Consider the following 13,564-nt stretch of genomic DNA (forward strand, 5'->3'; position numbering starts at 1 on the left):
AAGGTGACAGCCGGACAGCGGGGCTTCCCAGTGGGCCACCCGAATGCCGAACCCGGAAGTTCGGCAAAAGTTCAGGTTCGGGAGGCCGCTGGGAAGCCGCGCCACCCGGCAGTCACCTTTTAAAACAGCCGGGGGGCTTCCCAGCAGCCTCCCGAAGCCGAACGGAGAAGTTCGGGTTTGGCGTTCGGCTTCGGGAGGCTGCTGGGAAGTCCCCCGGCTGTTTTAAAAGGTGACAACCGGGCTGCGGGGCTTCCCAGCAGCCTCCCGAACCCTGAACATTTGCCGAACTTCCGGGTTCGGGGTTCGGGAGGCTGCTGAGAAGCCCCGCAGCCCGGCTGTCACCTTTTAAAACAGCCGGGGGGCTTCTCGGCGGCCTCCCAAACGCCGAACCTGGAAGTTCGGGTTTGGCGTTCGGGAGGCCAATGAGAAGCCCCCGGGCTGTTTTAAAAGGTGACAGCCTGGCGGCAGCGTTTTTTTGCAGGGGTTTTTTTTGTTATTGCACGGATTAATTGACTTTACATTGTTTCCTATGGGAAACAATGTTTCGTCTTACGAACCTCCCCCGGGAACCAATTATGTTCGTAAGACGAGGTATGACTGTAGTTTAATCCTGGATTTTTCCACATACTAAAGTCATGTTTTCCTTCTTGCTAAGACACGGTATGTGGGTCACATTTGCTGGAATCAAGAAACTCTTTTGCCAAATTACAGGCCTATCCATCTTCCCAACTTCTCTAACTCCTACCATGATAGTGTGATTTGGGAACCGGACATGAACGGCTTTCACAAATTCCACAAAGTGTTCTGAGTAACCATTGGCCACATCCAGGCAGATGTACTTGATCAGAGGGATGGCATCGATGACACTTATCAGCTTCTCGAAATCAGCCAGCCCACTGCCTGAGCTCACAGCTATATGCTGCAAAAAGAAGAAGAAAACAATTAAAAGGGTTTTTTTTTTAAATAAAAATGAGGTCAAATGTATTCTCATACTGCATGGTTTTGCAGAGGAAGCCAATTGGGAAAAAACGTCTAAGCCCATTAAATATGTGTTGGGTTTTTTTTATCTAGGGACACAGCAAAGTTACAGGGTAGGCTGAAGTTTTAATGCATGTGAATCATGTGCTCCGCTACAACTTGTTGTGGTTAGCTCTGGCCCAGCTCCTGCCCCAAGGAATGTGCAGGTGGATGTGGGGGAAACATCCACATGCTACAGGCCTGTTTTGCTCCAGATAGAATCCGCCGATGAAGTCTCCTCTGACCAAGGAAGTGTGAGTGACAGGGAAGAGGGGAGTTTGGCAGACAGCCCAGGAGGAGATCAATCATTCTTATCATCCCTGGATTCTGAACAAGAACTTATGACGGACCCACACATGCGTAGAGTGATGCATAGGAGAGAACAACTGAAGGATTATTACAGGAGATAAGTGAGGCCACCTGTGGTTGGGTGGGGCTGCTGTAATTAGTGCTACAGATAAAAAGAGCAGCCTGCTGGTTTAGCCTCGTGGAAGTTTATCTGATTCATAGTTTCGCCAAGATCGTGGTTTGCTGTTTCCCTGTTCAAGACTGTGTATGGACTTTCTGGACTTTGGAATTGGACTCAATTTCCCAGCTACTGGGTGAGAAATTGGATTGCATTTAACCTGTGCCTTGTGTGAACCAGAAAATCCCTTTGACATTTAAAAAGGGAGTTGTTTCTGCTTTTCTGTTGATAAAAGACCTTTTGTTTTCCTTCTATCGTGTGGTGTGTATCTGTTTGGACTAATTACCCTGTAATTATGGGCGGTTGGGACAGGGCAATCTTCTATTATTCTTTTGAAGTATTTATTTCCTTGCCATTTAGATTATATTGTCATTATTGAAGAAATTCTCATTTCTTTCAATTAAGTTTACAAAAGTGAAAAGTTTGTTTGGTCTTTCTTTTCCAACATTGTTTTATACACGACACAATGTTTTACTTTCTACTTGATCTCAATGTTTTGCCTCTGTTTGCAGCTGTTTTCACGGATTACCACTGATCAATACACCATTTTCTTATACATTTTTGCCAGACTACATTACTTTAATGTGTACACTTGTTATCTAACTTTCCCAACAAATCATCTATCGAGATCTTTAATAATTTAAACTCAGTTTTTACATTCCATTAATGTTTTGCTATTCCATACTGTTCGGGCTAAGATAAGACCCTAAATAGTCTTTTTTCGGAGTGAATTTACTTGTAAAGACACATGAAAAGTATTTTACAACATAGTCATAAATTTATAAATGTTCACTTAGATATGCACACATCATTCCAGTGTTCTAAAATATTAATTTTTATTATATTATACCCTTGATCTTCTGGGATGCATTAGACAGAATAATGTGGAAATAAAAATATAATAAAACCAACACGATGCCTGAGTGCCAAAGTACCTATAAATACAACCTCAATTGCCCTTCAAGCACTTTGTCAGTCCCATTGAATTTATTTTTACATATTACTTTAATTAAAAGTAATTACCAGCAAGAAGTTGGCATCCTATTAAACACCTATCCTTTAGCTTTTTAAGAATGCCTTAAGGCTTCATTTCAATTCTAAATGTATTTGTAGAAAATAAAAATGGCCAATAGTTATAGTTCACCACGTTGTTTGGAAGCACATAAGCTGTTGTGTATCCAGAGTATCCAGCTGTGCTAGATACGATAGTTGAGGATAGTCTCATCTGTTTGTGTTCTAGTGCAGAGCTCTCCAACCTTGGCAACTTTAAACCTGGCGGACTTCAGCTCCCAAAATTCCCCAGCCAGTAAAGCAAAGCAAACCTGGCTGGGGAATTCTGAGAGTTGAAGTCCTCCTGGTTAAAGTTGCACAGGTTGGAGAACTCTGTTCTAGTAAATGAATATTTTGTGTTTTGTAAGCATCACAACAGTTAATTTTATTATTGGGCAGCTTTCCCATATCCACACATGCACTCCAATTCCTGACAGCATCACTGTACCCATAGCACTGGTTATTCCTAATAAAATACCATGCATCCTATTGGACTAGTAACTTTTGGAAGCATATGATTTTATAAACCATTCTCTTCAGGGGGGGAACGCTCCTGGTTCTCTCGTGCCTGTTAGTTGTCAGAGAGTCAGTCGCGAAGGGAGTGCGAGGCTCCGCCCACCTGCTGCCATTTGGATTATTTTATCCTCTGCACATGCACAGAACGCTTTGTGCATAGGGCCAAAGAATCCAAATGGCAGCATCCAGGCATGTGGGCGGAAGTTCGCATTCCCTTCACGCCTGATTCTCCGATGATTGACAGGTACGAGCGAACCGAGAGCATTTCTCCGCTCATTCTCTTGCAAAAAGTACAAGGCATACAAGGTTTTTTGAATATTTCAGAAAATGCAGACTAATATTTAACTTTGTGGGGAAAAAGTACCTCTAAGCAGTCTGGGTGTTCACTTGCAAACATCTTCCACTGTTCTAGAGAGTAATGCTTGTGTATTGCAGTAAACATGGTGTACTAGAAAAACAAATGAATATGCTATAATTACGCTGTTTGATGTAGACACATGCACACATACAAAAGAAAGATCCATGACGTCATTGCAAATACATAAAGGGCTCTTGTTTAAACAATAGGAAGGTGTGGGCTCGAAACTGAAATAGAAAACTATACAGAGATCCTAGATTATACATGAAAGAGACAACGAGGAGCTAAACCCTTTGCCTGAATGCTCCTTTCAAGGTCAATAGCTCTCCAGATTTAAGAAACGGACTTCTGTCCATCAGTAATTGCAATACATTTCCACAACAGTAGAATCTTAGCATTATTTGCAGACCTTACTTGAATTCCAACATCATAGAACTGGATGCTAAGCCTGCATCATTTCATAACAATTTAGTAATTATAGTAAGAAACCATTAGAGAAGAACATGACTCTGTAAAAAGGGCTTTTCCAATCTAAGAATTAGTACAGCCTGTGATACAAGCATGAGCTAAATAGGAAGTATGAAAGAAAAGTTGTTGGGTAAAACAATAAAACAAAAGAAGCCATCATTGAGAAAAAGGCATATGAGAGAATTATTATCACAAAATGTGAAAATGCTGTAATAAAGGGCATACATTGGTTTTTATCCTTGTAAGCCCCACCAGAGTCACTGAGAGTGAGTTGGACGGTCATATAAATTTTCATAAAATAAATTCATAAAGTTATAAGGAGTGCAACCTAGAGAGCAAGAGTGTGAGCATTGGAACTCTTTAAGAGAAACATTTTAAAAACGTGATTGCAACAGGAATGGCTTACTTGAGAAGTAGATATGGTCAAACAAATATAAAAGTCAAGAATTAATTGGACTGAATATAACCAATAGGCTACAAGTACACTAAGATGATTTGAACATATAGAGAGAAATAGTAGTGACAATCAAATCACAATTAAAATGAATGAAAAGAAAAGAAAAGGAATGAGAAAATTGTGCTTAGACAAAATTGAGGATAGCCTAAAAAATAGAGATATACAGTGTTCCCTCGATTTTCGCGGGTTTGAACTTCACGAAAAGTATACCACGGTTTTTCAAAAATATTAATAAAAAAATACTTTGCGGTTTCCCCCCCTATACCATGGTTTTTCCCGCCCGATGACATCATATGTCATCACCAAACTTTCGTCCACCTTTAATACATATTTTTTAAAATAAACTTTAATAAAGAAACATGGTGAGTAATAATCTAAATGGTTGCTAAGGGAATGGGAAATTGCAATTTAGGGGTTTAAAGTGTTAAGGGATGGCTTGTGATACTGTTCATAGCCAAAAATAGTGTATTTACTTCTGCATCTCTATTTCGCGGAAATTCAACTTTCGCGGGCGGTCTCTGAACGCATCCCCCGCGAAAATCGACGGAACAGTGTAAATCAAAAGACAATGGATAAAGTAATGGATGAATGTGATGAAAGCAAAGTTCATTTATAGAACGATAAAGAATGATTATTTTTATTCAGGCCTTTAATTTCTTTTGCTTAGTAATTTTTACTCTTTTTCTACACTCCATATAATTGTATCATGAAAGAATATATTATGATACTGTAAACATATATGTATGCCTACAAGTAATTTTCTGTATGTATGCTGCAGTTATTTTAATTTTATTTTGAGTGGCATCATATTTTAATGCTAATTGTTTGGAGATCAATAAATCACAGCAAGATAAATTGAAGGATGGAAGGAGCAGATGACTGTGCCTTACAGAGGAGAAAATGGACTATATGCATTATGAAAGCTAGAAATATACATTATAATTCAGTTTCCACATACATCTGAAATACTACAAAATCTATACTATTGTATTGTATATAATAGTAACATTATAAATATAATTTTGAAGTCCAATGCAGTCCTTCAAGAGTTATAATAGAGATGACAGATGTTTTGATCTTGGAGACTGTAACAATAAAATTATGTAATTTAAATTTCATATTAACATTAGCAAAATTTCTACATATAATGTACATATCAAATTCTAATGAAATTCATTGCAAGTGTTAAAAGTTCATTCAGAGAATCTTGGGAATTCTTATTAAAAATATGCATTTGTTCCTATGATTCTTTGAAGGGAAAAAAATGGACTGTTTGATAATAAAATAAATTTAGAAAAAATATTTCATCATTACAATGACTTGAAATTAATTCAAATGTTATTTTCATTTCTTTTTTGATAGAAGAGAATTAAGAAACACTTACTTTAGCCATAACTTGTGCCATTTCAAAAGTACCAACAGTGTCCATATTTGCTACAATAATGGGGATGCCTGTATAGGTTTGCTTGGAGTTGCGGAAGAAGAAAGTACGTGTAAGATCTACCTGTAAAAACAACATCTTTTTTACTTTGGGCCTGAAAGCATAATTAAGTCATAAAGTTAAGAATATGCAAACACTAATACAACAGATATAATTATTTCTCTATATAAATATAGTACAGTGGTACCTCTACTTAAGAACGCCTCTACTTAAGAACTTTTCTAGATAAGAATCAGGTGTTCAAGATTTTTTTGCCTCTTCTTAAGAACCATTTTCTACTTAAGAACCTGAGCCCGGAAAAATTTCCCAGGACATTTTCCCACGAAGGCCCGGTCAGTTTCCTGCCATTCCCCCTGGGTTTCTTTCTCTGTCACAGTGTATGGGAGGCACTGTTTCTCTCTTCTTCCTCCTCCTCCTCCCATCCAAATTCTGAGCTTTTCTGAGCCAGAAAAGGCAGGGAGAAGCCTCCGCGGGGCCTTTCAAGGAATCTCCTGCGAGGAAGCAGGACCGGAAAAGAGGGGGAGAAGCCTCCATGGGGCCTCTCTAGGAATCTCCTGGGAGGAAACAGGGCCTCCACCCTCCCTGTGGTTTCCCCAATCTCACGCATCATTTGCTTTTACATTGATTCCTATGGGAAAAATTGCTTCTACTTACAAACTTTTCTACTTAAGAACCTGGTCACGGAACGAATTAAGTTCTTAAGTAGAGGTACCACTGTATCTGCAATCTCATAATAAATGCTTTAGCATCCTAAAATGATCAAGGAAGGAGATAGCCAGCCAAAATGTTTCTAAGGTTGTTTAAGCAATAAACTTATCTAGACCATGAGAAAAGCCTGACATTTAAATCAGGTAATTAAACTTGTCAGTAAATGTGAGCCATGGAATCACATGCTCACAAAAGCTAGATTTATAATTCAGACATACTTTCCAATCCATCCGATCTCTGGCTAACAAGAATGAACTGGTTAAAAACATTTTTATCGGGCTGTGTTGACCTTTTCATCAATTCTTAAAAGAACAAAAAACCTCAACCAACAGTGTCTGATTTGGTGTACGAAAACTTGAAAGACTGGTTTGCAAGTATAAAAAGAGGTAGAGAGAAAAACGTTGATGTAAACACTTCAGTTTTATTATATTTCCTTTTCTTATCTTATGCCTTTAATTTCTGCAACCATCATAAATATGAACCAGTTGCCAAGCATCCAAATTTTCATCATATTACTATGAATGCTGCTATGGTCGTAAGTATGAAAAAATGTCATTTTTTGCAGTGCCATTGTAACTTTGAATGGTCACTAAACAAATAATTTTTAGGTTGAGGACGGCCTGGAACTATTCAAATGGGAAGGAAGGCATCTCACTCATTTGCAAGTTTAGCATCCAAAATATGTCATAAAACAGAATAAATCAAGTATCAATACCTAGTATGTTTCCAGAAATAGTAGAAATGCAGCTTCCAGGCCATTTTGGATCAAAATGGAAACCTTATTCCAGAAATAATCCCCCTTATGGTAATTTGTTAAGAAATATAAGGTATTTTAACCACTGCTACATAGCAATAATTGTTAATTATACAAATCATTTGATTTCAACCAAAGATATTGCAGTAATCTGTATAACAGAGGCCCAATCCTGCATTTTAATTCGCTCCATCCCCTTTTTTTTCAATTGCACAAAACAGAGGTGCTGCAAGAACATCCAGAATTCCAGTGGGATTCTGACCATGAATGATCTATATCAGGGATCCCCAAATTTGTCAGCTTTAAGACTTGTTGACTTCAACTCCAAGATTTCTCCAGCCAGTTAAGTCTTAAAATTTGGAGAAGCCTGACCTAAACCAGCCATATCCATCCCATGGTCTATGGGCTGCAGGCAGCCCTGGACAACTAGTAATGCAGCCCCACAAGATCATAAACTTTTAACATTATTACATTATTTACATCATTATATTAACTATATATTTTATATGCGGGCCCAAGAAAAATCCTCTTCACTCAATGAGGCCCAAACAAGTTCAAAACGTGGACAACCATGATCTTATATACTCTGTCCCCAGTGATGGGCTGCCATTTTTTTTTACTACTGCACTGTGGGCATGGCTTGTTTTGTGGGTGTGGCTTGATGGTCATGTGACTGAGTAGGAATGGCTAGCTGGCCATGTGACAGGTGGGAGTGGTTTGACAATTGTGACAGGTGGCTTAATGGTCATGTGACTGGGTGGGAATGGCTTACGGACCAAGATAAGTTTTCAAATAGGTGCTGGGACTCTTTTTCGGTTGATTAAGTCACATTATTTGAATAGCCACAAAAAGGACAATTATTTGTTGAGGAGCACAGTAACATTTTAAGGCTTTGTACTGAACCCCCAACGTTCAGTATGATAACAGATTAGGGAAGTAGCTCAATTTTCTTTCTTTGCTATAAAACTTCAGTTCTAGATAATGATTAAAATGATTAAAGCGTTTATGGGTAAAATATTTCCTATCTTAAAAGTAATTAAGGATCATACTAAGGTACTAGAGAAAGAAGGACAATAAAAAAAACTATTAAGTATTCAATAAATAGTGCATCAACTTACTACCCTCACTGTGTTCCCCCCCCTGAGGGGGGGGAAACAACCCATTACTGCTTGTCCCACAATCCGACACTTGTTCTTTTAAAACCTGCTTCGCAAGCCTTCAACTGGGAATGGTCAGTTCCAACTACTGATCAAAGTCTTCCCCCACAAAATTGACGCATGGACACAATGTATGTACTGCCCCCACCCTACCGGCCTTCTGGAAAGCTGTAAAAACTCGGCTTTGCTGGCAGGCCTGGGGCCCTTGATCAAATGACGTATCATCTAGATCCGGCCACAAAAGATACTCATGGTTTTATTATGGGTTTTTAAATTATCTTTAAATTAATAATATAATAATAATTTATTAGATTTGTATGCCGCCCCTCTCCAAAAACCCAGGGCAGCTCACAACAATAACGAACAATGTACAAATCCAATATTTAAAAACACAGTTTAAAACCCTTATAGTAAAATAATCACAGAGCCCAATCAAGCCATACATAAACCAAGTAGTTGGGGGAGGTGTCAATTTCTCCATGCCTGGCGGCAAAGGTGTGTTTTCAACAACTTATGAAAGGCGAGGAGGCTGGGGGCAGTTCTGATCTCTGGGGGGAGTTTGTTCCAGAGGGCCGGGGCCACCACAGAGAAGACTCTTCCCCTGGGTCCCGCCAGACAACATTGCTTAGTCGACGGGACCCGGAGAAGCCCAACTCTGTGGGACCTAATCGGCCGCTGGGGTTCGCGTGGCAGAAGATGGTCTCGGAGGTATTCTGGTCTCTAAAAATTGTTCTTTTTAGAGGTTGTTCTGTTTGTTGTGAGCAGCCCAGAGTCCTTAGGGAGTTGGGCAGCATGTAAGTTAAACTAATAAATAATAAAAGGCAGAGGGCTTCCAATGACAGCCCAAGGTGACATTTTGACTTTTTAAAAAAACCTTTGTGTAAATAGGAAATCTTCCACATCCTTTTAGAAACTAAACGCTGGGTAAAAACTTAAATCAATGATAAATGTTGGGAGGCTAAAAGCCAATGCATGGATTGATTTTTCTGCTAAAGACAAAAAGATGGGTTTTTAAATTGCATTTCCCAGCTCCTCTCCCTGCGCTTGGCATTGCGTCTTTGCGCACACAAGGCACCTGACCTGCCGGCCCCCAAGAAATCGCCTCTCCAGCCCGGCTTTCCAACTCAAGAAAAGCCAGGCCTCTCGCCGAGGGTTTTGCAACTTGAATCAGCTTCCCCTCCTCTCAGCCCGGCAAAACGACCTGTCACGCCACTCGCTTCCTCTAACAAACCAATTCCGAGCACAATGCCATCCGACTCTTTGGTTTCCCGTCGGTTCCTCTACCGCCATCCCACCGACCCACCCAACGCCCCCTGCTTGGCTTCTTGCAAATTTGGAAGCCAATTGCATCAGATGCGCCAGGGAGTAAAGCGAAGGAAAGGATTTGGACGTTTTGCTAAGGATTCTCCTTTGGATCGCCATCTGCAAAAGGTGTGGGGGGGGGACACGCATACATACACAAAAGCAAAGCAAAGCAGAAGCTGGTGCGCAGGGCCGATTTCGCCGGCCGGGTTACGCCTGGAAAGTTTTGAAACCCTTTTGACTTCGTATCAGGGACATACACACAAAAAGAAGGAGGGGGGGCAGAGGCGGCAAGGCATTAACCCATTGCCTGAAATACAAACAGGGAAAAGGGAGGGGGTTTACATCTCATGAAGTCATTTTAAGGGGGGGGGGAGAGGGGAAAAAAAAGAAAGCATGCGCCTTTGGAAATTTCCAATTTCCCCTCCCCACCTCTGCTCTGCTGCGGAGGCTGCTTCGCTTAGGTCGGAGCAAGACATCTTTAAAGTCCAGTTTGAGATCTGCGTCTACTCGGGGCATCTCGGCCGGGCGGAGGGACGCTGCCTCAGGCTTTTCCCGCGGCGGTGGTGGTGAAAACGGAGGCTGCTGCTGCTGTTCCGAGTCGGGGTCAGGCCAACTCGCGAGCCACCCGAGATGGTCTCCGGGGCCGGCTGAATATTTATAGGGCGCGAAGAAACGGAAGGCAGCTCCCCGGCCCCATCGCTTTATTAGGAGCGGGGCTGGCACGGCGTGCACATGGCCTCGAAGGCGGGTCACTCAAGTGGGCCTCCGCTCTCCTCCTGCCGCCGGCTCCTTGGCCCCGACCTCGCTTCGCCTCTCCCCCGGGTCGCCACTGCAGCTCTGGCTGGCGCCTGAGCGTTGCGCGCTCCTACAGCAATGCAGCTCAGGGGTGGCCCGCCGAAGACGTTGCTACACCGAGGAGGAGGGGAGAAGGAGGCGGCTCTTGCAAATGCTGGCGCCGGGAAGGAGACCGGCGCTGGTTTGCCCGGGAAGGAGCGAGGGAGACGGGTACGCGGGGCTACGACCGACGCCGCTTTAGATTAGGAAGCCTGCGGGAGAATTGAAGGCTGAAGAGACGGCGGCCCACCTCGCGTCTTCCTTTATTTGTGGAGAAATAACGGGAGCTGCTTCTCCTATTCGCGTGTTTCTTTTTCTTCCCTCCTTCCCCACCTTCTTTGTTTGTGTGTGTGTATGTGTATGTGTGTGTGTGAGCGTGAGTTCTTCTGCATTATGTTTCTATTTATTAATTTTTATTTATTTATTTATTTGTTCGTTCGTATTTATGTATTTTTTTATTTATATATTTATATTGTGTTTCTGGTCACTGGGGCGTTTAAAAACAAATGGCTTAGAAGTGAAGAAAATCTTCCTCTCTTCACAAATTTGCCTCTCGACTGGTAGCTAGAACAACGCTGTTTCTCGAAGGCGTAACGTTGTCGATTCGTTGTGTTGTGTTGTGCTGTGCTATGACTACAATTCCCACAGCCACAGTCTCCGAATTAAACAGTGTGTTCTCTGGGAATTCTGGGAGTTGTAGTGCCCACAGAGCTGGCTATGAAGCCTGCCTTAAAGAGCTTTTATAAATATGGTATAATAATGTATTTGAGTCTTCTAGTAAATATTGTGATCACGAGGCAGATTCTGATAATATTTATTATTATGAGCTGACACTGCTTTAACATTCTATTATCTATTAAAATCTTTCTCCAAACACCCAGGTATCTCTGTGGGGCTTTGAGCTGAGGAAGATGAAGTCAGTTCTTGCACTAATTTACAATTACATAGGGTTGATTTGAGCAGTTGACGTTTTTTTTTTAAATACTGGGTATCAAAATCCCATTTGCACTTTCAGCTTTAATCTTCAGCAAGAGATTTCTGGAAGCTTCCTCACTTCCCACTAACAAGATGATGTCTACAGTTTATTTGTGGTGGTTAATATTCTTTCAGCAATTTAAATTTTGGTTTCTTTTAGTCTGGCATTTCTCAGAATATGTTCTGATATATAAGTAATAACTGGTGATAGTATATAGAATGGGGTGTATGGAGTGCTCAGGGAGGGGTAGCACCTCTGGTGCAGGAGCATATCGTATCCTTTTACAGTTGCTCGTTTAGGGCACTTTTTAGGGCAGCTCATTCACTTTTGGCCCCACCTGTTACTCAGCTCTCACCTGTGGCTCCTAGTAGCTGTAGCATTCGCAGCAGCCACACCCCGGGCAACAGCTTCAACAGACTGGCCAAACCAGGCTGACAGAAACCAATTGGTCATTGACCTTGGACAAAATAGGGACTTGTCTATCCCGAGCATGTGAAGACAGATTCTGGTGGACTGAGTGGATGAAACCTACTAGAATAGGTCAATGGTTATGAAGGTGGTCTCTGCAAGCGATGTAGTACTCTAAGATCACGGAGACATGAAAGATGCCTTGGTCAACCACTAGGAGAAGGAAAACTGACTGCAAACCTCCATTGCCTTGTGGCTATATCCATCATTGGAAAAGGCTTCAGGAATAAACCTTGAGGCAAAATCCGGAGCCAGAGTACCGGAAGCAGTTCGTGACTGTGTACAGCCATGTTCTGATAACTCCTGTGATGTAGCTGGAACCAATCATATTGGCCTTTGCCATTCCATTGGAATATTTCAGAGACGTGGAGAGGCGGGAATCTGTTGCTTGTATAACAGTCTATCCTCCATACTAACCTATCCAGGGAATTCAGAGCAGGATATCATGATCTTTCGAGACTGAAGGATGCCAATGCAAAGTATAGAATCTTGACACAGGGCTTTTCCAATTTTCAGCTGCATAATTGTTCTATATTTGCTCTATATTTCATTCTAAATTATGCTTCCTGATCAGCATTTCTTCCAAAGGCGGTCTAGGTAATCTTTTTGCTGAAACAGATTAGGTAGAACAGAGACCATTCTATAGCTATCACTAAGGGATTTAGGATAGGCCTCTTCAAAAGAGATCTAACAATTGCCTTCTTTAATATGGTTAGAATGCAGTACTGCAAGCTACTTCTGCTCACTGCCGGCTGCCTGCAATTTGGCAGTTCGGAATCTCACTAGCCTTAAGGTTGACTCAGCCTTCCATCCTTCCAAAGTGAGTAAAATGAGGATCCAGATTGTTAGGGGCAGTAGGCTGACTCTATAAACCGCTTAGAGAGGGCTGTAAAGCACTGTGAAGTGGTATATAAGTCTAAGTGCTATTGCTATTGCTATCCTGCCTTCCCTTATTGATATCAAACAAGGCCAGTTCTAATAGTAAAATCAACTATGTTGAGCCAAATCCTGAAGAATAGATAGGGCCTTCGTTTCTGCCATCTTAGGAAATCACCAACTGAAACTTATGTAGTGCAATCATATAAGAAGAACTGCTGAATACTCTTCTCTTTAGTCAATTAAAATATTTTTTATTTCTCATTATAGTACCCATTTACTTATATATTTCTCCTGAACTTGTGTCTCTAGCCATTCAGAAGAAAGAAAGTACACAAGGTAACTGAAGGAAGCATATCTGTTTCTTCGTCTAATTAGATGGGCAGGTGAGTTGGAATTACAGCAAGGAGGAAGAGGAGGAGATGGTAATGAGATTGCCAGGATTTAAGTTGTCCTACAAATATGTGAGTCTCAAAGGCCTACTTCTCAGTTCAGGCATATTTGTAATTTTTAAAAAAAAAATTAAAGCACTTATTTGGTAGCTCAAAATGTAGCACAGTTAATGTAAGCTGTGTTGTGTAATGCAATTCTCCACCATGCCTTAGATACTATAAAATATAATTTATTTTCTAGTGTTTCTCATTTTCCAGGCACAGTGGTTATTTTAATAACAGGCTGCGCTTTGAGTTCCTCCTATAGATCCAGCTCTAAAA

The 13,564-nt window shown here is 41.2% G+C and overlaps 1 protein-coding gene and 1 long non-coding RNA gene across 5 annotated transcripts in view; one reads left to right on the forward strand and one right to left on the reverse strand.

The window, feature by feature from the left end:
- Positions 1-11,162, reverse strand: part of GMPR (guanosine monophosphate reductase) — a 25,612-nt gene extending 14,450 nt beyond the window's left edge. The window contains exons 1-4 of one of the 2 annotated variants that reach the window (XM_070747313.1): positions 10,127-11,162; positions 5,717-5,836; positions 3,414-3,497; positions 746-919 (exon numbers count right to left, since the gene is read on the reverse strand). In XM_070747313.1, coding sequence (XP_070603414.1) covers positions 746-919; positions 3,414-3,497; positions 5,717-5,836; positions 10,127-10,213 — 465 coding nt within the window. In that variant the 5' untranslated portion in view covers positions 10,214-11,162. Of the gene's footprint in view, positions 1-745; positions 920-3,413; positions 3,498-5,716; positions 5,837-7,196; positions 7,631-10,126 lie in introns of those variants that run through there. The other variant, XM_070747314.1, reaches the window with a different exon arrangement.
- LOC139164783 (uncharacterized) overlaps positions 9,750-13,564 on the forward strand; it is a 19,321-nt gene continuing 15,506 nt past the window's right edge. For 2 of the 3 annotated variants that reach the window (XR_011558696.1, XR_011558697.1), the window contains exons 1-2: positions 10,596-10,702; positions 13,164-13,315. This is a non-coding gene — a long non-coding RNA (uncharacterized lncRNA). Of the gene's footprint in view, positions 9,824-10,595; positions 10,703-13,163; positions 13,316-13,564 lie in introns of those variants that run through there. The other variant, XR_011558698.1, reaches the window with a different exon arrangement.

The sequence above is a fragment of the Erythrolamprus reginae genome, chromosome 3, assembly GCF_031021105.1.
Source record: "Erythrolamprus reginae isolate rEryReg1 chromosome 3, rEryReg1.hap1, whole genome shotgun sequence".
NCBI lineage: Eukaryota > Metazoa > Chordata > Lepidosauria > Squamata > Dipsadidae > Erythrolamprus > Erythrolamprus reginae.